Source organism: Siphateles boraxobius, unplaced genomic scaffold (genome assembly GCF_051911475.1).
Source record: "Siphateles boraxobius isolate OS27281-9 unplaced genomic scaffold, OSU_SipBor_1 126, whole genome shotgun sequence".
Classification (NCBI taxonomy): Eukaryota; Metazoa; Chordata; class Actinopteri; order Cypriniformes; family Leuciscidae; genus Siphateles; species Siphateles boraxobius.
The window spans coordinates 838,243-865,000 of NW_027508729.1; the positions used below are offsets into that span (position 1 = coordinate 838,243).

Sequence of the window (26,758 nt, forward strand, 5' to 3'; positions counted from 1 at the left end):
CGCGTCAGGCACGAGTGATTTCAATGTTAAGTCAATGCAAAGACGCGTTACGCGCGTAAAAAATTCCTGCGGCGCGAATGAGGCGTGGAGCGCGGCGCGGTAGACGCGAATGTGCCTCATTCGCGCGTTAAGTTTGCGCGAATTGAGCGTCTGCTGCGTTCACACCGGACGCGAATAGCGCGTCAAATTCACGCCTACCGCGTCTAGTTACACGCTTGACCACTTTGAATCCATTTGCGCGTCAATTTCGCTCTTGACGCGCGAATGGATTCAAAGTGGTCAAGCGTATAACTAGACGCGGTAGGCGCGAATTTGACGCGTTATTCGCGTCCGGTGTGAACGCAGCATAAGGATTTCGACACAGGGGAAGACTTGCATTTTTTTTAACCAGACATATTTATTTGAACCCGAATACACGGACGCACCAGATACACGTCAGCAGCGTCTTACGTCAGCAGCGTCACTGGCGTCGTGAACGCGGATTGACAACAGAACCGGAAGAGAATACAATGCTGAATAAAGTCGGCATTTTTGTTATTTTTGGAACAAAATGTATTTTCGATGCTTCAAAAAATTCTAACTAACCCACTGATGTCACATGGACTACTTTGATGATGTCTTTATTGCCTTTCTGGACAAGGACAGTATACCGCACATAGATTTTCAATGGAAGGACAGAAAACTCTCGGACTGAATCTAAAATATCTTAAACTGTGTTCTGAAGATGAACGGAGGTCTTACGGGCTTGGAGTGACATGAGGGTGAGTCATTAATGACATCATTTTCATTTTTGGGTGAACTAACCCTTTAATGATTTGTTATACACCGATTTCAGTCTCGGGAGTTCAGTGTTGGACAGATCAGTTGTTTTAACCCTTCATTAAATGGAATCAGTTCAAAGGAGTCATTCGTTCGCGAATCGCACGTGTCATTAGCGGACGTGTAAGCTACGGCACTCATTGTTGTGTGATTATCCCAGCAGTTTAGGATATCGCAGAAGATTTGTGTCAAGACAGAAAACATTTCATCGCTGGATAGTTTGTTTTGTTTATTGAAATTGTGCTGTATGTCAGCTGAATGTGCGGAACGCTTTTCAGAGAAGATAAGGCAACTTTTTTTTTTTGCACAATCCACACCCTGCGGTAATTCAGGAGAAAAATCTCAGAATGCTCCACATGAAACTTCGGTCTTCTTACCTTTTACCATCATGTCAATTCTCAATCGATTAATATCTTACAGTCTATGATTAATATGCGCGAGGGAGGGAGAGCAAGACTGTGAGAGTGCGTGTGCGACCGTCTCTCTCGTTCTTTCAGTAACATGAGCCCTGTCACAAGCGCAGCAGTCATCTATCACTCACCGATCAAATACGGCTTAAACTCGGTCGACAAAAAAAAACGTGACAACGGAGCGCAGCGTAAGTGAGTGGGAGTGATTGACAGCTAATATTAACCAATCCAAAATCTGCTTTAAAGTTAAGAACGTAAGGATGAAGTTTGATTGGACGTAATCGTTGGATAGAATGATGGTCCGGCCACCGCGTATCAGCGCTCATAAGGTACACACTGTGCAGTAATATGCGAACTTTTTGTAGAGAAATAAAAACAGGTCACAACACAACCATTTTTTGCACTCGCACAAATGCTCCCAAACATATTTTTAGGTCGCACAGATTAAATTTCAGGACCATATGCGACCAAAATGATCGCAATTTCCAGCCCTGAATTTGAATAAAAGTATTTAGAAAAATATAGCCAATTAAATCAAATCAATTCACATTTATTTGTATAGCGCTTTTCACAATACAATGACTGAAAAATATGAATCAAGTTAAGTTTAATTAGTTTGTTTATGTTAAACTGTGTGATCTAAATAAATGGAAATTCTATATGCAATTCAAATACATAAATCATAAATGTACTTTTTTCAGTGTAGATTTGAATTAAATCATCGCACAAATCTGAGTTTCTGATGGTTTTCAGAGCGACTCCGAGGGAAACAGCAACGAAGAGAAAAAAGCAGAGGATGAAGAGGATGGAGGAAATGAGGAAGAGGAAGGAGGAGAAGAAGATGAGGAAGAGGAAGGAGATGAAGAGGAAGGAGGAGAAGAAGACGAGGAAGAGGAAGGAGATGAAGAGGACGGAGGAAACGGAGATGAGGAAGAGGAAGAAGGAAATAAAGAGGAGGGAGAAGATGAAGGAGGAAATGGAGAGGGGGAAGAAGGAGTGAAAGAAAACGAGGAAGAGGAGGAAGGCACAGAAAATGAGGAAAATAAAGCGAAGCAAGATATTGATGAAGAGGGATATGGAGAGAGCGAGGATGAAGGACAAAAGAAAGGAGATAATGAGGAAGAAGAGGAGGAATATGGCAGTGAGGAAGGAGATAGTGATGAAAGTGACGGTGGTGATGAAGAAGAGAGTGAAGACGAGAGATGAAGAACCAGCGACTGGGAAGATTTCATCGACAGACGTCAGTCACTCGGTGTAATAATTCATACAGGAATATTCTAGCTCATTTTCATCTGAACGTCTGTGCTGATTCAGCTGAAAATAACTGAAATATTACTGTAACAATAATACAATAACAGCACTGAGACCTCAAAATCGAATCCCTCTCTCTCCCACAGGATATGACATCATGATGGGCGGAGCTCTCACAGGAAAACATCGTGAAGGACACGGCCACCGTGAGGATGATCATGATCGCTGATCCTGGAGTCAAAGAAGAAAATTATTTCAATTTCATATTTAACTCGCATGTAAATACAGACTGTAAGAAATAATTCATACTCACCTCATGAATCTGATCAGAAAAAATAATTACATTAAAGTGGAAATAACTAAAATGTCAAGTGTAAATAAACTACAAGTTTACAAGATATTTTAAAAGATATTACAGATTACCATGAACTGAAATTATAATTTAATATTCACGTTGTCATTCTGTTTTATTTTTTTATATTACTTTCAATGTAATCTATTTTTCGCATATATACCGTTTTATAGACATTTTGTCTAATGAAAGTTTTGCTCAACAATTACCGCGTTAAACAAACTGAACTTTTCCCTCACCCTCGTTTTCATTCCCGTCAGAAATTAAACACGGCACTACAGTGATATTTTATCGGCTATTTCATAATATTGTTCTTTATCCAAAACGTAATTAATTTAAAATCAAATTCGGCATTAATCGAGTATATAACGTTAAAAGTACTAGATTAATTAAGCGTGAAGCAAATATTTCTTACCTCAGAAACTCCTCTCCTTGCTGCTCGAGGCGCTGTTTGCGCATGCGCCTTGTACGCCCGTTCAAACGGTCTCTTTTTAAATTTAAATAAAACGTTTCATAAGACTGTCGCTGATATATTATAAATACGCTGATATTATTTTAGTAATGTAACTTACAGCTAAACTTCTTTCATTGTTGCAGTTTGGTCCATTAGGTAAAACCAGCAAATAACTTATTATATACATATGCATTATTCCTTTGATGATGTTGTAGATATGTTTGAAAAATCAATAAAACTGGTATTTGAGCCACAAAGAAAAATATTTAAGTTCACCACTCCATTAACGTTACACTGATTTTAATGGCTGTTACATGACAAATTACATTTATTTAGAGTTAAAACATATTTTCAAAATTCTTTATTGAAAACGTCACTATTTTAAAATGAAATTACATTAAATAAAAGTCATTAATTAAATTTGTCATGAATTAAATGTGTCTTACCCTGGTCTTACTTTAGAAACTCTTCAGTCTCTGTGTGCGCACTCCCGCGCTGCTCCTCGTTTCATCAGATTGCTCTCTGGTTTGTGTTCATTATAAAATACCTTGAGACTACTTTAAGTATTTATAATTAAACTGTAACTTCTCTCAAAGTTGCAGTTTTGCCCGTTTGTTTTGCTCCAAACCCGCAAAGTGGCACAACCATGTATTCATGTGAAGATGTTGATGTTTTTGAAAAAAATAATAAAACTGGTATTTGAGAGAGAAAAAAACATTTTTATTGAAATGCACTATACAGCATATGTTGTAAATCCCTTCAGAATGATCAATACAGTAAGTGACAGACAGATGATCAGTTGCTCAACACATCAATCCAGACTGAAGGTTTTAACATGAGATGCACCTGATTTACAGGTAAAATGCTGCGTTCACTCCATGTCATAATTACCGTAATTTCGAGTCGACAACACGTGACAATTTACTCGGAGCATCCTCAATTTATTCGATCCTATGGCAACACTATCAATGCGTTACAGTGGTCATGTGATACAAGTTGCAATTACGAGTACTATGAGGACGTTAATGCTTTTTACAAGTTGGAATATCACAAGAACGGTAATGACGACATGGCGTGACTACAATGATGTCACAGCCTGAGGGCGGGGTCATGTGACATCATAGAGTTGATTAAAAGCAGATGCTGCTTTTTGATTGGACGACAGTATGACTGTCATAATTATGAGAGTCACTGCTCCCGATAATTACCGCACACATTCATAAGAGTCTCATTATCACTCGGTAATAAAAAAATAATCTCTTCTCAATCATAACTGTTAATTAACAAAGTAAATTACGTGGAGATATACAGTGGTCGCTTAGATAACAGAAGATCACCAGAAGAGACAAAGAAGAACATTTTAGTAAATCACAGTTGTTGAGCAGATATGAAAAGACTATCTGAACCAGAAGCGATCCAATACGATTCGGGAAATTCGAAAACGCTAAACGTGAAATTTGCTTGTACTTTGTATGTTTTATTAATAAGCTATTTATCGAATTTGGTCTTAATATCACCGTAATGAGGCTTTTAATGTCTTTTCTTGCTGTGAAAAAAATGCTTAACATGCAATTAAGCGCTTTAATTCATATTCTGGCCCCTTGTCTGTTTATATAGTTTATATTAAACTAAACTTGTTCTTGTGTCCTGGTACATTCAGCCTGTTTCTAAGGGGGAGAAAACGCATAACGTAAAATTATTGTCTTTCCGTTTGTATTACTACACTCTCAACCCAAATAAGTTACATCAAGTTAAGTTAAGATAAAGTTTAAGTAAGCAGTTTTTTATTTTGTACTCATTTTAATCGCTCTCAACTTAAAATATTTGAGTAAGCTAATTCATATACATATCTTAAAATTAGTCTCCCTGTGGTGAAAAACACGCTTTTAATGTTGTTTATGTGTCTATGTGGTGTTTTTAATACGCTTTAAGACAAATCATGTGTAAATTCATAAGTCGACAGCATTGCTGAGTATTTTCTACTTAAAACTGCAGTGAAACAAAGACAGTCTCAAAAACTGACGTGTTTCTGACGTCACAAACTACCTTGTAACCAATCAGATCAACGTGTGATCGTCAACGAGTGGATCTCTGAGCTGAGTGAGTGAGTGGAGGCGGGGCTCATTTACATATTCATAGAATCATTTGCATATTCATAGAACGCATACTAAATGAAGCTAGCGTTGTAGAATATCCCTAATTAGAGTGACTGTCCTGGGTCGGCTGGATAAATAAACGCTAACGCTAAAGTTCATGTGGAGCTCTACAGAGGGTTGTCTATGTTCCAGACGTCTCCGCTAAGCGCGTTAGCAGCGCCCTGTAGCGTCCAGGTGAAGAGCGCTAGCTGGCGGCGGAAACGGGCCTCGTCGAACATCTGCGGGTCCGAGCGCAGGAGCGAGAGATGGTCCGCTAGCGCTTTCAGAGTGTGATCGCCACGCCCGTGAAACACGTGACGGAACGGCGTCTCCACCACAGAAACGTACTGCGACAGGAAGTAGTATTCCACCTGTGTGCAATAAAAACGTGTTGTGAGTCCGCATCTAACGTGGATAAACTACCCTGAAACGCAACACTCTGTGCCTTTGAGTTCAGAATGACTCCTGGGACCCAGGAACACACTTTCAATGCAAAAACATGCTTTTCTTACTTTTTTTGTATTTTTGTCTCGTTTCCAGTCCAAATATCAAACATTTCTTAAATCCAGATGCATTTACTGAAGTAGTAAAATGACATAAGATATTATTAAGTGAATTTTTGCTTAAAACAAGCTAAATTATCTGCCGATGGGGAAAGAAAAATAATGTTGTTTCTGTTTGAATTAAGATTATTTTTCTCACCCCATTGGCAGATTTTTGCCAAAATTGTTTTAAGCAAAAACTCACTTAATTTTGATTAATTCCCCCAGAAAACAAGACTTAATATCTTATATCATTTTACTCATCTAGTAAATGCATCTTGATTTAAGAATTTTTAGATATTTGGACTGGAAACAAGACAAAAATACTAAGTAAGTATATTCATTATATTTTAGTGAATTTCTCTGACATCATACATAAAGTTCGTGTAAAGACATTCAGGGCTTTTCAGAGACACCAAATGTTTGGAAGTTTCACAATGAAAACTACCTCTCGTTGGACTTTAAAAATGACTGACATTAATTTAGCAATCAAATTTAACACTCTTATGGAAATATGATCATATTTTGTAATTATCATTTTAATCGGATACATATTTAAATTGGTTGTCATAAATAAACATCTCAGGAAAATGTTATGGGTTTCATATCAAAATATGACTTTCTATTACGAAACAAAACATTGATTTTATACATATAGATAAATCATGTTTATCAGGCGTTTTGGGAGACACAAGAAGTGAATAGGGAAAGAAATTATATTTCAATATTCCTATGAAATATTAGATATTATTATGAAAATCTCCCATTATTACGCTTCTTTTTTCATTACATGTTGCCCTAAGAACACATTAGTATGCAAATTAGATTTGGAATATAAAATCCTGAAACCCAAAAAATGTATTTTTTAAATACCAATTGTTTTTGCCTATTCATGTCTATTAATGTCTTTTTATTTTATTTGTTTTAAATTGAGTCCTGGTGTTTTCTACAGAGGACATAGCATAACATATGAATAAAATATTATTTAAAAAAATATCTTTATTTTTAGAAAAAAATTATGCTCTGAACAATGTAATGACAAAAAAAAAAATACTAAATTCACAAAACTTTTTTCCCCTGGGTCTCAGGAGTAAACTATTGTTTTTCAGTGCATGTTGTGTGTGTTCACCCTCATAATGCGTGTGTTGTAGAGTCGGGCCAGTCTCTCGTCCTGAACGTCGCTGTTCTTTATGGCATCGTGAAGGTTCCTGGCCGCTCTGCTGAAATCCCCTCGAGCGCTGAAGACCCACTGCGCAGACAGACCTCGAGACTGACAGACACACAGCAGCTGAAATACTGAAGCTTTCTTACTGGGTTATACGTCATATAATCACAACACAAGTCTGTGAGGTGTGCTCACTGTCAAAATGTGTGTAATATTTAAAAAATAATGTAAAAATATTACAGTAAAAACACATTACTGTAAGTAACATTAACATACAGGGTGAAAACTGAACTTTTACTGTAAATTATGAATTACAATATAATTTATGGTAAAAACAGTAAGAGGTCATTATGAAACATAAGACAAACTAAATTTAGTTTTTTCTTAATTTTATCTATGAGAACTCGTTTCTGCCACTTAATTAAAAAAAATATATAGACTTTTCTCTCACAATTCTGACTTTTTTTTCTTAGAATTTGTAAATAAAAAGTCTATAAATGCTTTAGAATTAAGAAATATAAACTCGGAATTAAAAAAGATATGTCAGAATTGCGGGCTTATAGACTGTTTTAGAACAGAAATATAAACTGAATTTAAAAAAAGACAGAATTGGAGGTTTATGGACTTAGACTTCAAACTACAAAAAAATATCTGAATTGTGAGATAAATGCAATTACATTTCAAAAATTTTTGAAAGAAGCTTCTAAAGATTTCAGTAACGTACTTTTGTAATTTAGTGAATGTTTATTGCATTATCTTTGTGTCATGTGTTACTCTGAAGGTGTGTGTGTATATGAGTATGGTCATGTTTAATGAACCGATGTGTGTGATGAGTGTGTGTGTTCTGTGCACCTGTAGCTGCGTGGTGTGCTGGTTTAGTGTATATATGAGTGTGTGTGTTCTGTGCACCTGTAGCTGCGCGGTGTGCTGGTTTAGTGTATATATGAGTGTGTGTGTTCTGTGCACCTGTAGCTGCGCGGTGTGCTGGTTTAGCGTATATATGAGTGTGTGTGTGTTCTGTGCACCTGTAGCTGCGCGGCGTGCTGGTTTAGCGTATATATGAGTGTGTGTGTTCTGTGCACCTGTAGCTGCGCGGTGTGCTGGTTTAGCGTATATATGAGTGTGTGTGTTCTGTGCACCTGTAGCTGCGCGGTGTGCTGGTTTAGCGTATATATGAGTGTGTGTGTTCTGTGCACCTGTAGCTGCGCGGCGTGCTGGTTTAGCGTATATATGAGTGTGTGTGTTTTGTGCACCTGTAGCTGCGCGGTGTGCTGGTTTAGCGTATATATGAGTGTGTGTGTTCTGTGCACCTGTAGCTGCGCGGTGTGCTGGTTTAGCGTATATATGAGTGTGTGTGTGTTCTGTGCACCTGTAGCTGCGCGGTGTGCTGGTTTAGCGTATATATGAGTGTGTGTGTGTTCTGTGCACCTGTAGCTGCGCGGTGTGCTGGTTTAGCGTATATATGAGTGTGTGTGTTCTGTGCACCTGTAGCTGCGCGGTGTGCTGGTTTAGCGTATATATGAGTGTGTGTGTGTTCTGTGCACCTGTAGCTGCGCGGTGTGCTGGTTTAGCGTATATATGAGTGTGTGTGTGTTCTGTGCACCTGTAGCTGCGCGGTGTGCTAGTTTAGCGTATATATGAGTGTGTGTGTTCTGTGCACCTGTAGCTGCGCGGTGTGCTGGTTTAGCGTATATATGAGTGTGTGTGTGTTCTGTGCACCTGTAGCTGCGCGGTGTGCTGGTTTAGCGTATATATGAGTGTGTGTGTGTTCTGTGCACCTGTAGTTGCGCGGTGTGCTAGTTTAGCGTATATATGAGTGTGTGTGTGTTCTGTGCACCTGTAGCTGCGCGGTGTGCTGGTTTAGCGTATATATGAGTGTGTGTGTTCTGTGCACCTGTAGCTGCGCGGTGTGCTGGTTTAGCGTATATATGAGTGTGTGTGTGTTCTGTGCACCTGTAGCTGCGCGGCGTGCTGGTTTAGCGTATATATGAGTGTGTGTGTTCTGTGCACCTGTAGCTGCGCGGTGTGCTGGTTTAGTGTATATATGAGTGTGTGTGTGTTCTGTGCACCTGTAGCTGCGCGGTGTGCTAGTTTAGCGTATATATGAGTGTGTGTGTGTTCTGTGCACCTGTAGCTGCGCGGTGTGCTGGTTTAATGTAGTGCTGAGCTGCTGAGCGGTGCTGCCGTAACACGTGACGTCCATCGGGAGAATGTGATCGTGGGAAAGTTTCAGCGCCATCAGACCCACGAGCTCAGCGACGGCTCGACCCACTGAACCCAGACGACCCTGCAGAAGCTCCTGCAGACGCCCCACGCTGTCCAGATGAGTGTTCACGAACGGGTACGAGCGCGCGTCCTGAACACACACACACCAATGACAATGACAATTTATTTGTATAGCACTATTAAAAACAACAGCTGTTGACCAATGTGCTTTCCACATAGAATCACAAATCAATACGGAACTTTATATCTAAGAAACATGTAGGCACATATAAATACACAGTTTTTAATCAAAAGCTTTTGAAAATAAATATGTTTTAAGTTTGGATTTAAAAATAGTAAGAGATGGAGCCTGTCTTAAGCTAGTTGGGAGAGCATTCCAAAGTTTAGGTGCAGCGATGCAAAACGCTCGATCTCCTCTGCGCTTTAGCCGCGATTTTGGGGTAGAAAGTAAGGCCAGATTTGAAGAGCGCAGAGACCTTGCAGGCTTTTGTTCTATTAATAATTCCACTAGATACGTTGGTGCTAATCCATTCAAAGATTTATAAACTAAAAGTAATACTTTAAATTCTACTCTGTAACACACCGGTAACCAGTGCAATGATCTTAGAATTGGTGTAATATGCTCTCTCTTTTTTTTGTTGCACAGAAAACGGGCCGTAGCATTTTGGACAAATTGTAAACGAGATAGTGTTTGCTGACAAATTCCCAAATATAATGAATTACAATAGTCCAATCTCGTCGAAATAAATACATGAATTAATTTTTCAAGGTCTTTGAATGAGAGAAACGGTTTTGCCTTAACGAGCAGACGTAGCTGATAGAAACACGATTTTACCACAGAGTTTATTTGACGATCAAATTTTAGATTGTCGTCTAAAACAAAACCCAAATCTTTCACCCAGGGTTTTAAATACACGGACATCTCACCCAGATTTAAGTTAACAGGTTTTGATTGCTCATATGGGCTGAACATAATGATTTCGGTTTTCTTTTCGTTAAAAATTAAAAAATTTAAAGAAAGCCATGCCTTTACCTCCTCTAGGCATGCTGTAAGAGACGTTAGGCTTAAAAAATCTCGTTTCAAATAAACCTGTGTGTCGTCTGCGTAGCAGTGAAATGACAGCCCGTGTTTTTTAAAAATGGACCCAAGAGGAAGCATATATAAAGAAAATAATAATGGAGCTAAAATAGAGCCCTGCGGAACTCCATAGTGTAGGTGTGCTGTTCTCGAATAACGTTCGCCCATCTTAACTGAAAAACTCCTATTTGTTAAAAATGATATTAACCATTTCAAAGCTGTACCTCCTATACCAACATAATGCCTTAAACGGTCAATTAGGATGGTATGATCAATAGTATCAAACGCTGCTGTTAAATCGAGAAGAACAAGTACTGTAAAATCACCAGAGTCGCAAGTAATTAAAATATCATTAAGAACTCTGACCAATGCAGTCTCTGTGGAGTGACATTTTCGAAAGCCAGACTGAAATATTTCAAATAATGAGTCACCACTCATGTTCAGGACACTAGGATGCTATGAGGAGCAATGCTAGCATCGATATCAGTATGATCTTTAAGTCTCTTCTGCATTTATCTGATCAAAATAACAGTTCAAATAGTGAAATGTTATTACAATTTAAAATGTTACACTCTCTCACACACACACACACACACACATACACATCACTGCTGCTCAGAAAACTAGAATGATATGAGGATTAATGCTAGCATCGATATCAGTATGATCTTTATGTAAAATCTTTACCCCCATTTCCTTTAATAAATACATTTTACACTAGTAACACAAAATAATTTTTAATTTTTAATCCCAGGGCCTTTTAAAGGAGACATATCATGAAAATCTGACTTTCTCCGTGTTTAAGTGCTATAATTCGGTGCTTCTACCAACACAGAAAACGTGAAAAGTGAAACCCAGTAATTTTGTTCTGGTATGAGGAGGATCTTATTATAATATTACCGTTCCTTAATCTGCATGTTTATAATATTACCGGCCCTAAATCTGCACGTTTATAATATTACCGGCTCTTAATCTGCACGTTTATAATATTACCGGCTCTTAATCTGCACGTTTATAATATTACCGGCTCTTAATCTGCACGTTTATAATATTACCGGCCCTTAATCTGCACGTTTATAATATTACCGGCCCTTCATCTGCACGTTTATAATATTACCGGCTCTTAATCTGCACGTTTATAATATTACCGGCCCTTAATCTGCACGTTTATAATATTACCGGCCCTTAATCTGCACGTTTATAATATTAGCGGCTCTTAATCTGCACGTTTATAATATTACCGGCCCTTAATCTGCACGTTTATAATATTACCGGCTCTTAATCTGCTCGTTTATAATATTACCCGCTCTTAATCTGCACGTTTATAATATTACCGGCTCTTAATCTGCTCGTTTATAATATTACCCGCTCTTAATCTGCATGTTTATAATATTACCGGCTCTTAATCTGCTCGTTTATAATATTACCCGCTCTTAATCTGCTCGTTTATAATATTACCCGCTCTTAATCTGCTCGTTTATAATATTACCCGCTCTTAATCTGCTCGTTTATAATATTAGCGGCTCTTAATCTGCACGTTTATAATATTACCGGCCCTTAATCTGCACGTTTATAATATTACCGGCTCTTAATCTGCTCGTTTATAATATTACCCGCTCTTAATCTGCACGTTTATAATATTACCGGCTCTTAATCTGCTCGTTTATAATATTACCCGCTCTTAATCTGCTCGTTTATAATATTACCGGCTCTTAATCTGCTCGTTTATAATATTACCCGCTCTTAATCTGCATGTTTATAATATTACCAGCCCTTAATCTGCACGTTTATAATATTACCGGCTCTTAATCTGCACGTTTATAATATTACCGTCTCTTAATCTGCACGTTTATAATATTACCGGCTCTTAATCTGCACGTTTATAATATTACCGGCTCTTAATCTGCACGTTTATAATATTAGCGGCTCTTAATCTGCACGGTTATAATATTACCGGCTCTTAATCTGCACGTTTATAATATTACCGTCTCTTAATCTGCACGTTTATAATATTACCGTCTCTTAATCTGCACGTTTATAATATTACCGGCCCTTAATCTGCACGTTTATAATATTACCGGCCCTTAATCTGCACGTTTATAATATTACCGGCCCTTAATCTGCACGTTTATAATATTACCGGCTCTTAATCTGCACGTTTATAATATTACCGGCTCTTAATCTGCACGTTTATAATATTACCGGCCCTTAATCTGCACGTTTATAATATTACCGTCTCTTAATCTGCACGTTTATAATATTACCGGCCCTTAATCTGCACGTTTATAATATTACCGGCCCTTAATCTGCACGTTTATAATATTACCGGCTCTTAATCTGCACGTTTATAATATTACCGTCTCTTAATCTGCACCTTTATAATATTATCGGCCCTTAATCTGCACGTTTATAATATTACCGTCTCTTAATCTGCACGTTTATAATATTAGCGGCTCTTAATCTGCACGTTTATAATATTACCCGCTCTTAATCTGCTCGTTTATAATATTACCGGCTCTTAATCTGCACCTTTATAATATTACCCGCTCTTAATCTGCACGTTTATAATATTACCCGCTCTTAATCTGCTCGTTTATAATATTACCCGCTCTTAATCTGCATGTTTATAATATTACCAGCCCTTAATCTGCACGTTTATAATATTACCGGCTCTTAATCTGCACGTTTATAATATTACCGGCTCTTAATCTGCACGTTTATAATATTACCGGCTCTTAATCTGCACGTTTATAATATTACCGGCTCTTAATCTGCACGTTTATAATATTAGCGGCTCTTAATCTGCACGGTTATAATATTACCGGCTCTTAATCTGCACGTTTATAATATTACCGGCTCTTAATCTGCACGTTTATAATATTACCGTCTCTTAATCTGCACGTTTTTAATATTACCGGCTCTTAATCTGCACGTTTTTAATATTACCGGCTCTTAATCTGCACGTTTATAATATTACCGGCTCTTAATCTGCACGTTTTTAATATTACCGGCTCTTAATCTGCACGTTTATAATATTACCGGCTCTTAATCTGCACGTTTATAATATTACCGGCTCTTAATCTGCACGTTTATAATATTACCGGCTCTTAATCTGCACGTTTATAATATTACCGGCCCTTAATCTGCACGTTTATAATATTACCGGCTCTTAATCTGCACGTTTATAATATTACCGGCTCTTAATCTGCTTAATGAGCAGTTCTAACACAATTGTAAAAGATCCAGCAAAGCCTGAAAATGTTCTGTCGTTGAGCACAGACGAGCACTGAACACTATTGACCAGAACATGTCACCGCTGTTTTATAAACACCTCAGGAACTGTGGACACTTGTGTAGAAGTTCAACATGATGATGAGATGATCAATTTAACTCCACAACAACTACATAAATGTCTCCACTAACATTCAGAAACTCTTCCTGAGTCTCTCCGTAAAGCTGCACACGCTATTGGTTATTCTGGGATTCTGGATGAGTGAGATTGGCCTGTTTTGTTATTGCCAGAGTTTCTGAAACTCGTGTAAAGACTCCGCCCTCTTTTGAACGGAGGCGGAGCTGCAGCTCATTTGCATTTAAAGGGACACACACTCAAACAGAGCGTTTGCCCACACCCAAAAAAGGGGCAAATTTTACAAGCTATAATAAATGATCAGGTATTTTGAGCTGAAATTTCACACACATTCTGGGGACACCATAGATTTATATTACATCTGGTGAAAATGGGTAATAATGTCACCTTTAAAGCTGCAGTCGGCAAGTCTGGCAGATTGAGTGGACTTAGGCAAAATTTTGAATGTTTACAACTCTCATGTCCCTCCCCCACTATCAACGAATACCCTCCCACCGAGTTTGTGCTCGTCAGTGCGTGTGAAACTGATTTTCTGTGAACGCGCCCGTCTCATGCGCATCCATCAACACGATGGAGTATTTGGAGCTAGTCAGATAGCACATACAATAACACAAGCTTTATTACTGTTCTTACTCTCGTAAGAAAGATAGAGTAGCATTGATTCTTCCATAAAGCAGAACTTTATCCCTTCATCTGGACATGTTTATCCACCTAACGTTACGTTCACACGGATTTCAGTGCAAACAAAGCTAACGAACCTGCCCAACAAGTGCTAACGTAACTATCCATACCGACACATTTGGGCAAACATACTTAGATTACTAACATAACACTAAGAAATAAAGTAACTGGTTGATAAAGCACAATTACCTGTCGAGAAGAAATGTTGCAAGCTCTGCATCCAGCTTGAACCCAATTAAATCACGTAAATCTCTCCACCTTTCAAATGCCGATCCGATGTTGATCCTGGTTTTATTTACGGAGCACGGTCGCTTTCTTCCTTTTCAGCAGGTGTTCTCTTTTCATGTATTGTTTTTGACCTCCTAGCTCTTGAGGTTAACCGAGGAATTGGAATCTTTTCCGCGATCACTCTTCCTTACTGCGCGAACTTCAGGCGATGTAATTGTGTGATTGTAACGTGCGCGAGGGGGGCGTGTGCACGACCTGTGATTGACAGTCAGATCTCACACCCCCCTGCGCTGATTGGACCCGATGCATAACACACAAATAACACACTCCAGGTGGAGTTAGAAGCTTGTTTTTTTTTCTAAAACCACTTTATTTATGTTGTTCTGTCGGACTATAGTGTCGATTTCACTGAATATGATCAAAAAATTTTTGCCGACGGCAGCTTTAACTGTAAAATGATGCAATCTTTGTTAAGAGGCTTTCATTCAGTTGGCAAGACTTCATAATTAAAAGATTTTACCAGATGTGCCATTTTCTCAGGTTTGGCCTATAAAGCAACTACTCACTTTATTCCTGTTTTCTGCTTCTGCATATTACAGAGCCAATTGGACACATTATGCAGCTATAATTGTGTGTGTGTGTGTGTGTGTGTGTGTGTGTGTGTGTGTGTGTGTGTGTGTGTGTGTGTGTGTGTGTTGGTATGGATGTCGGAGAGTGGTTTGTATGTGCGTAATTAAAAAAAAAAAAGCGTGTGTGTTTGTAATATTTGAGAGAAAATGTACAGCAAATCCCGAATCCAGCCTCTGTGTCGCAGTGAGTTTTACTGCAGCTAACGGGGAGCTCTCACTGTGTGTGTGTGTGTGTGTGTGTGTGTGTGTGTGTGTGTGTGTGTGTGTGTGTGTGTGTGTGTGTGTGTGTGTGTGTGTGTGTGTGTGTGTGTGTGTGTGTGTGTGTGAAAGCTCATTTTATGAGATATCATCCTCAAATTTGGAACACGACTTGTTTAGATTTATGGCAGTGATTTTCTAGCAGTTTTAGAGTGCAACATGTGTCATAAAATATACATTTAATATAAAATAATGTTCATAAATCATTTTCATAAACGTAAACCTATACAACTTTTTTTGTTTGTTTTACTTTTTAACGTTTTTTACTTCAACAATAATCTGCCAATCTTCTTTAACATGAGACCAAACTTAAGTCTGCGCCCCCAAGCTTCAAATGACAGTTTTCTGACATGCACATCTTTGTCCTCTATGGACCTGTGTGTAACTTGTTTTATTGATGCACAAGGGTTACGTGTCTTCTGCTCACCGAAGCTGCATTTATCTGATTAAAAATACTGAAATATTATTGATATTGTCGATACAACAATTGAAAATCTGGAATCTGAGGGTGCAAAAAAATCTAAACATTGAGAAAATTTCCTTTAAAGTTGTGCAAATGAAGTTCTTGATTTTGCTGAATTCACTCACAAAATTAAACTGTATATGTTTACACAGTAGGAAATGTACTAAATATCTTCATGGAACATGATCTTTACTTAATATCCTAATGATTTTTGGCATAAACGAAAAATCTATAATTTTGACCCATACAATATATTGTTGGCTATTGCCACAAATACACCCGTGCGACTCGTGACTTGTGGTTTTGTGATCCAGAGTCACGTATAATGATTTGATGCTAAAGACACGTGTGATCAGGAAAGAAACGGGTGTCATGTGACTCTCTGGACAATCATCTACACCAGAATAACCAACTCTGACCAACTTTAATAGACACTAAATGGATATAACATGTATTGTACCTCGTTGAAATGCAGCTGCATGGCAGGAACTCCCCCGAACGCAGTGAAGCTGTAGGCGCCGCTGTTCAGATACAAGGGCTTCACTCTGCAGCACACACACACACACACACACACACACACACACACACACACACACACATATCAGGAGAACACACTCATTAACACATCAGGAGAACACACACACACACACACACATCAGGAGAACACACTTGTTAACACACATCAACAGAACACAGACACACACACACACACACACACACACACAGACATCAGGAGAACACACACACACACACACATCAGGAGAACACAGACACACACACACACACATTAGGAGAACACACTCGTTAACACACATCAGCAGAACACACACACACACACACATCAGGAGAACACACTCGTTAACACACATCAGCAGAACACAGACACACACACACACACACACATTGGTTCCTCACATGTTCCTCCAGTTGCCCTGACGCTGCACCAGAGACACACACACACACACACACACACATTGGTTCCTAACATGTTCCTCCAGTTGCCCTGACGCTGCACCAGACACACACACACACACACACATTGGTTCCTCACATGTTCCTCCAGTTGCCCTGACGCTGCACCAGAGACACACACACACACACACACACACACACATTGGTTCCTCACATGTTCCTCCAGTTGCCCTGACGCTGCACCAGAGACACACACACACACACACACACACACATTGGTTCCTCACATGTTCCTCCAGTTGCCCTGACGCTGCACCAGAGACAAGATCGACTGGCCCGTGTGTTTCGGATGCTCAACCTGCAACACAAACACATGACCACACACACTGCACTTCCTGTTGTTCAGGTTTACACACACTGAGGGAAGAGAGTTAAACACACACTTGTTTAATGGCTCCTTCGATGAGATCGGCGAGCAGAGGACTGGTGTAGACCGAGAGGTTATCATCACCTACACACAAAGGGCTCAGGTCATTCTGCTGTGGAACAGGTGTGTGTGTGTGTGTGTGTGTGTGTGTGTGTGTGTGTGTGTGTGTGTGTGTGTGTGTGTGTGTGTGTGTGTGTGTGTGTGTGTGTGATGGGTAGGTTTAGGGATAGGGGCAGTGTAAGGGGATAGAATATACAGTTTGTCCAGTATAAAAACTTTATTATGCCAATGGAATGTCCTCACAAATCACAAAAACAAACATGTGTGTGTGTGTTGGTGTGTGTGTGTGATGGGTAGGTTTAGGGGTTGGGTTAGTGTGTGTGTGTGTGTGTTACCCAGGATGGCCTGGTCCAGACTGAAGTATGCCACAGCTTTCAGGTGCAGCATCGTCAGATAACCCTGAAAACAAACAGAGTCCCAGTGACACACGTTTACAAGCATCAACACAGTCAACATGAGCCTCTATACTAGACATCTGAGAATCTGAATCCACCCATCCATCCACCTATCCAACCATCCACTCATCCATCCATCATCCACTCATCCATCCATCCATCCATCCACCCATCTACCATCCACTCATCCATCCATCCATCCACCCATCTGCCATCCACTCATCCATCCATCAATCCATCATCCACTCATCCATCCACACATCCATCCACCCATCTACCATCCACTCATCCATCCATCCATCCATACATCCATCCATCCATCCATCCACCCATCTACCATCCACTCATCCATCCATCCATCCACCCATCTGCCATCCACTCATCCATCCATCAATCCATCATCCACTCATCCATCCACACATCCATCCACCCATCTACCATCCACTCATCCATCCATCATCCACTCATCCATCCATCCATCCATCCACCCATCTACCATCCACTCATCCATCCATCCATCCACCCATCTGCCATCCACTCATCCATCCATCAATCCATCATCCACTCATCCATCCACACATCCATCCACCCATCTACCATCCACTCATCCATCCATCCATCCATACATCCACTCATTCATCCATCCATCATCCACTCATCCATCCACCCATCCACCCATCTACCATCCACTCATCCATCCATCATCCACTCATCCATCAATCCATCCATCATCCATCCATTCGTCCATCCATCCATCATCCACTCATCCATCCATCCATCATCCACTCATCCATCCATCCATCCACACATCCATCCACCTATCCAACCATCCACTCATCCATCCATCATCCACTCATCCATCCATCCATCCATCCACCCATCTACCATCCACTCATCCATCCATCCATCCACCCATCTGCCATCCACTCATCCATCCATCAATCCATCATCCACTCATCCATCCACACATCCATCCACCCATCTACCATCCACTCATCCATCCATCCATCCATACATCCACTCATTCATCCATCCATCATCCACTCATCCATCCACCCATCCACCCATCTACCATCCACTCATCCATCCATCATCCACTCATCCATCAATCCATCCATCATCCATCCATTCGTCCATCCATCCATCATCCACTCATCCATCCATCCATCATCCACTCATCCATCCATCCATCCACACATCCATCCACCCATCTACCATCCACTCATCCATCCATCCATCATTCACCTATCCAACCATCCACTCATCCATCCATCATCCACTCATCCATCCATCCATCCATCCACCCATCTACTCATCCATCCATCATCCACTCATCCATCCATCATCCACTCATCCATCCATCCATCCACTCATCCATCCATCCATCCACTCATCCATCCATCCACTCATCCATCCATCATCCACTCATCCATCCATCCACACATCCATCCATCCATCCATCCACCCATCTACCATCCACTCATCCACCCATCTACCATCCACTCATCCATCCATCCACTCATCCATCCATCCATCATCCACTCATCCATCCATCCATCCACACATCCATCCATCCATCCACCCATCTACCATCCACTCATCCATCCACTCATCCATCCATCCATCCATCATCCACTAATCCATCCATCCACCCATCCACCCATCTACCATCCACTCATCCATCCATCATCCACTCATCCACCAATCCATCCATCATCCATTCATTCGTCCATCCATCCATCATCCACTCATCCACCCACTCATCCATCCATCCATCATCCACTCATCCATCCATCCATCCACACATCCATCCACCCATCTACCATCCACTCATCCATCCATCCATCATTCACCTATCCAACCATCCACTCATCCATCCATCATCCACTCATCCATCCATCCATCCATCCACCCATCTACCATCCACTCATCCATCCATCCATCCACCCACCTACCATCCACTCATCCATCCATCAATCATCCACTCATCCATCCATCCATCCATCCACTCATTCATCCATCCATCATCCACTCATCCACCCATCCATCCATCATCCACTCATCCATCCACCCATCCACCCATCTACCATCCACTCATCCATCCATCCATCATCCACTCATCCATCCATCATCCACTCATCCATCCACCCATCTACCATCCATCCATCCATCATCCACTCATCCATCCATCCATCCATCATCCACTCATCCATCCATCCATCCATCATCCACTCATCCATCCACCCATCTACCATCCATCCATCCATCATCCACTCATCCATCCATCCATCCATCCATCATCCACTCATCCATCCATCCATCATCCACTCATCCATCCACCCATCTACCATCCACTCATCCATCATCCACTCATCCATCCACCCATCTACCATCCACTCCTCCATCCATCCACCCATCCACCCATCCATCTACCATCCATCCACTGATCCATCAATCCATCCATCATCCATCCATCCATTCACCCATCTATCCATCATCCACTCATCCATCCATCCATCCACCCACCCATCTACCGTCCACTCATCCATCCATTCATCCACCCATCCATCCATCATCCACCCATCCATCCATCCACCCATCCACCCATCCACCCATCCATCCACCCATCATTCACCTATCCAACCATCCACTCATCCATCCATCCATCCATCATCCACTGATCCACCCATCCATCCACCCATCTACCATCCACTCATCCATCCATCCATCCACCCATCTACCATCCACTCATCCATCCATCCATCATCCACTCATCCATCCATCCATCCATCCATCCATCCATCCATCCATCCACTCATTCATCCACTCATCCATCCATCCATCCATCCACACATCCATCCACCCATCTACCATCCACTCATCCATCCATCCATCCATACATCCACTCATTCATCCATCCATCATCCACTCATCGATCCATCCATCCATCCACCCATCCACCCATCTACCATCCACTCATCCATCCATCATCCACTCATCCATCAATCCATCCATCATCCATTCATTCGTCCATCCATCCATCATCCACTCATCCATCCACTCATCCATCCATCCATCATCCACTCATCCATCCATCCATCCACACATCCATCCACCCATCTACCATCCACTCATCCATCCATCCATCCATCATCCACTGATCCACCCATCCATCCACCCATCTACCATCCACCCATCTACCATCCACTCATCCATCCATCCATCCACCCATCTACCATCCACTCATCCATCCATCCATCATCCACTCATCCATCCATCCATCCATCCATCCACTCATTCATCCACTCATCCATCCATCCATCCATCCACACATCCATCCACCCATCTACCATCCATTCATCCATCCATCCATCCATACATCCACTCATTCATCCATCCATCATCCACTCATCGATCCATCCATCCATCCACCCATCCACCATCCACTCATCCATCCATCATCCACTCATCCATCAATCCATCCATCATCCATTCATTCGTCCATCCATCCATCATCCACTCATCCATCCACTCATCCATCCATCCATCATCCACTCATCCATCCATCCATCCACACATCCATCCACCCATCTACCATCCACTCATCCATCCATCCATCATTCACCTATCCAACCATCCACTCATCCATCCATCCATCATCCACTCATCCATCCATCCATCCATCCACCCATCTGCCATCCACTCATCCATCCATCCATCCACCCATCTACCATCCACTCATCCATCCATCCATCATCCACTCATCCATCCATCCATCCATCCACTCATTCATCCATCCATCATCCACTCATCGATCCATCCATCCATCCACCCATCTACCATCCACTCATCCATCCATCATCCACTCATCCATCAATCCATCCATCATCCATTCATTCGTCCATCCATCCATCATCCACTCATCCATCCACTCATCCATCCATCCATCATCCACTCATCCATCCATCCATCCACACATCCATCCACCCATCTACCATCCACTCATCCATCCATCCATCCATCATCCACTGATCCACCCATCCATCCACCCATCTACCATCCACCCATCTACCATCCACTCATCCATCCATCCATCCACCCATCTACCATCCACTCATCCATCCATCCATCATCCACTCATCCATCCATCCATCCATCCATCCATCCATCCACTCATTCATCCACTCATCCATCCATCCACACATCCATCCACACATCCATCCACCCATCTACCATCCACTCATCCATCCATCCATCCATACATCCACTCATTCATCCATCCATCATCCACTCATCGATCCATCCATCCATCCACCCATCCACCCATCTACCATCCACTCATCCATCCATCATCCACTCATCCATCAATCCATCCATCATCCATTCATTCGTCCATCCATCCATCATCCACTCATCCATCCACTCATCCATCCATCCATCATCCACTCATCCATCCATCCATCCACACATCCATCCACCCATCTACCATCCACTCATCCATCCATCCATCATTCACCTATCCAACCATCCACTCATCCATCCATCCATCATCCACTCATCCATCCATCCATCCATCCACCCATCTACCATCCACTCATCCATCCATCCATCCACCCATCTACCATCCACTCATCCATCCATCCATCATCCACTCATCCATCCATCCATCCATCCATCCACTCATTCATCCATCCATCATCCACTCATCCACCCATCCATCCATCATCCACTCATCCATCCACCCATCTACCATCCACTCATCCATCCATCCATCATCCACTCATCCATCCATCCATCATCCACTCATCCATCCACCCATCTACCATCCATCCATCCATCATCCACTCATCCATCCATCCATCCATCCATCATCCACTCATCCATCCATCCATCCATCCACACATCCATCCACCCATCTACCATCCACTCATCCATCCATCCATCATTCACCTATCCAACCATCCACTCATCCATCCATCCATCCATCCACTCATTCATCCATCCATCATCCACTCATCCACCCATCCATCCATCATCCACTCATCCATCCACCCATCTACCATCCACTCATCCATCCATCCATCATCCACTCATCCATCCATCCATCATCCACTCATCCATCCACCCATCTACCATCCATCCATCCATCATCCACTCATCCATCCATCCATCCATCCATCCATCATCCACTCATCCATCCATCCATCATCCACTCATCCATCCATCCATCATCCACTCATCCATCCACCCATCTACCATCCACTCATCCATCATCCACTCATCCATCCACCCATCTACCATCCACTCCTCCATCCATCCACCCATCCACCCATCCATCTACCATCCATCCACTGATCCATCAATCCATCCATCATCCATCCATCCATTCACCCATCTATCCATCATCCACTCATCCATCCATCCATCCACCCATCTACCATCCACTCATCCATCCATTCATCCACCCATCCATCCATCATCCACCCATCCATCCACTCATCCACTCACCCATCTACCATCCACCCATCTACCATCCACTCATCCATCCATCCATCCACCCATCTACCATCCACTCATCCATCCATTCATCATCCACTCATCCATCCATCCATCCACTCATTCATCCATCCATCATCCACTCATCCATCCACACATCCATCCATCCATCAATCCACCCATCTACCATCCACTCATCCATCCATCCATCATCCACTCATCCATCCATCCATCCATCCACACATCCATCCACCCATCTACCATCCACTCATCCATCCATCATTCACCTATCCAACCATCCACTCATCCATCCATCCATCATCCACTCATCCATCCATCCATCCATCCACCCATCTACCATCCACTCATCCATCCATCCATCCACCCATCTACCATCCACTCATCCATCCATCCATCATACACTCATCCATCCATCCATCCATCCACTCATCCATCCATCCATCATCCACTCATCCATCCACCCATCTACCACCCACTCATCCATCCATCCATCATCCACTCATCCATCGATCCATCACCCATCCACTCATCCATCCATCATCCACTCATCCATCCATCCATCCATCATCCACTCATCCATCCACCCATCTACCATCCATCCATCCATCATCCACTCATCCATCCATCCATCATCCATCCACCCATCTACCATCCACTCATCCATCCATCCATCCATCATCTACTCATCCATCCATCCATCATCCACTCATCCATCCATCCATCCATCATCCACTCATCCATCCATCCATCCATCCATCATCCACTCATCCATCCACCCATCTACCATCCATCGATCCATCCACTCATCCACTCATCCATCATCCACTCATCCATCCATCCATCTACCATCCACTCATCCATCCATCCATCATCCACTCATCCATCCATCCATCCATCCATCATCCACTAATCCATCCACCCATCCATCCATCCATTCATCCATCCATCATCCACTCATCCATCCACCCATCCATCCACCCATCCATCCATCATCCACTCATCCATCCATCCATCCATCCACCCACCCATTTACCCATCCATCTACCATCCACCCATCCATCTACCGATCCACCCATCCATCCACCCATCTACCATCCATCCATCCACTCATCCACCCATCCATCCACCCACCAATCCATCCATCCAACCATCCACCCATCCATCTACCATCCATCCACTCATCCACCCATCTACCATCCATCCATCTACTCATCCATCCACCCATCCATCCATCCGCCCGTCCATCCACTCATCCATCCATCCATCATCCACTCATACATCCATCCATCATCCATCCATCCATCATCCACCCATCTACCATCCACTCATCCATTCATCCATCATACACTCATCCATCTATCCATCCATCCACTCATCCATCCATCCATCCACCCATCTACCATCCACTCATCCATCCATCCATCCACTCATTCATCCATAAATCATCCACTCATCCATCCATCCATCCATCCATCATCCACTCATCCATCTACCCATCTACTATCCACTCATCCATCCATCCATCATCCACTCATCCATCTACCCATCTACTATCCACTCATCCATCCATCCATCATCCACTCATCCATCCATCCATCATCCACTCATCCATCAACTCATCCATCCATCCACTCATCCATCCATCCATCCATCATCCACTCACCATCCATCCATCCACCTATCTACCATCCATTCATCCATCCATCCATCATCCACTCATACATCCATCATCCACTCATCCATCCACCCATCTACCACCCACTCATCCATCCATCCACTCATCCATCCATCCATCATCCACTCATCCATCCATCCATCATCCACTCATCCATCCACCCATCTACCATCCACTCATCCATCCATCCATCATCCACTCATCCATCATCCACTCATCCATCCATCCATCATCCACTCATCCATCCACCCATCTACCATCCACTCATCCATCCATCCATCATCCACTCATCCATCCATCCACTCATCCATCCATCCATCATCCACTCATCCACCCACACATCCATCCACCCATCCATCCATCATCCATCCACCCATCATCCACTCATCCATCCATCCATCCACCCATCTACCATCTACTCATCCATCCATCATCCACTCATCCATCCACCCATCTACCATCCACTCATCCACCCATCCATCATCCACTCATCCATCCATCCACTCATCCATCCATCCATCATCCACTCATCCCCCCACACATCCATCCACCCATCCATCCATCATCCATCCACCCATCATCCACTCATCCATCCATCCATCCACCCATCTACCATCTACTCATCCATCCATCATCCACTCATCCATCCACCCATCTACCATCCACTCATCCATCCACTCATCCATCATCCACTCATCCATCATCCACTCATCCATCCACTCATCCATCCACCCATCTACCATCCACTCTTCCATCCACCCATCTACCATCCACTCATCCATCCATCCATCATCCACTCATCCATCCATCCACTCATCCATCCATCCATCATCCACTCATCCATCCATTCATCCATCCATCCATCCATCTACTATCCCCTCATCCATCCACCCATCATCCACTCATCCATCCATCCACCCATCTACCATCTACTCATCCATCCATTTATCCATCCATGCATCCACCCATCTACCATCCACTCATCCATCCATTCATCCACCATCCACTCATCCATCCATTCATCCATCCAGTCATCCATCATCCACTCATCCATCCATCCACCCATCTACCATCCACTCATCTATCCATCCATCATCCACTCATCCATCCATCCATCTATCATCCACTCATCCATCCATCCACCCATCCATTCATCATCCACTCATCCCTCCATCCATCCATCCACCCACCCATCCACCCACCCATTTACCCATCCATCCGCCCATCCATCCATCCATCCATCCACCCATCCATCCGTACATCCGTCCATCCATCCACCCATCCGTCCACCCATCCATCCACCCATCTACCATACATCCACCCACCCATCCACTCATCCACCCATCTACCACCCACCCCCCACCCATCCACCCATCTACCATCCATCCATCCACCCACCCATCTACCATCCACCCATCCATCCACCCATCTACCATCCATCCATCCACCCATCTACCATCCACCCATCCATCCAACCATCCATCTACCCATCCATCCACCCATCTACCATCCATCCATCCACTCATCCACCCATCTACCATCCATCCATCCACCCATCCACCCACCAATCCATCCATCCATCTACCCATCCATCCACCATCCATCCACTCATCCACCCATCTACCATCCATCCACCCATCCGTCCATCCATCCATCCATCCACCCACCCATCCACTCATCCACCCATCTACCATCCATCCACCCACCCATCTAC

At 42.6% G+C, this 26,758-nt stretch overlaps 1 protein-coding gene across 4 annotated transcripts in view; it reads right to left on the bottom strand.

Moving 5' to 3' along the window:
• Positions 1–3,984: 3,984 nt before the first annotated feature.
• tfr2 (transferrin receptor 2) overlaps positions 3,985–26,758 on the bottom strand; it is a 52,592-nt gene continuing 29,818 nt past the window's right edge. For all 4 annotated transcript variants that reach the window (XM_077225148.1, XM_077225149.1, XM_077225150.1 and 1 more), the window contains 7 exons: positions 17,793–17,856; positions 17,414–17,481; positions 17,258–17,328; positions 16,519–16,603; positions 9,257–9,484; positions 7,093–7,233; positions 3,985–5,792 (listed from right to left, as the gene is read on the bottom strand). In XM_077225148.1, the coding sequence (XP_077081263.1) occupies positions 5,550–5,792; positions 7,093–7,233; positions 9,257–9,484; positions 16,519–16,603; positions 17,258–17,328; positions 17,414–17,481; positions 17,793–17,856 (900 nt within the window). In that variant the 3' untranslated portion in view covers positions 3,985–5,549. The remainder of the gene's footprint in view (positions 5,793–7,092; positions 7,234–9,256; positions 9,485–16,518; positions 16,604–17,257; positions 17,329–17,413; positions 17,482–17,792; positions 17,857–26,758) is intronic.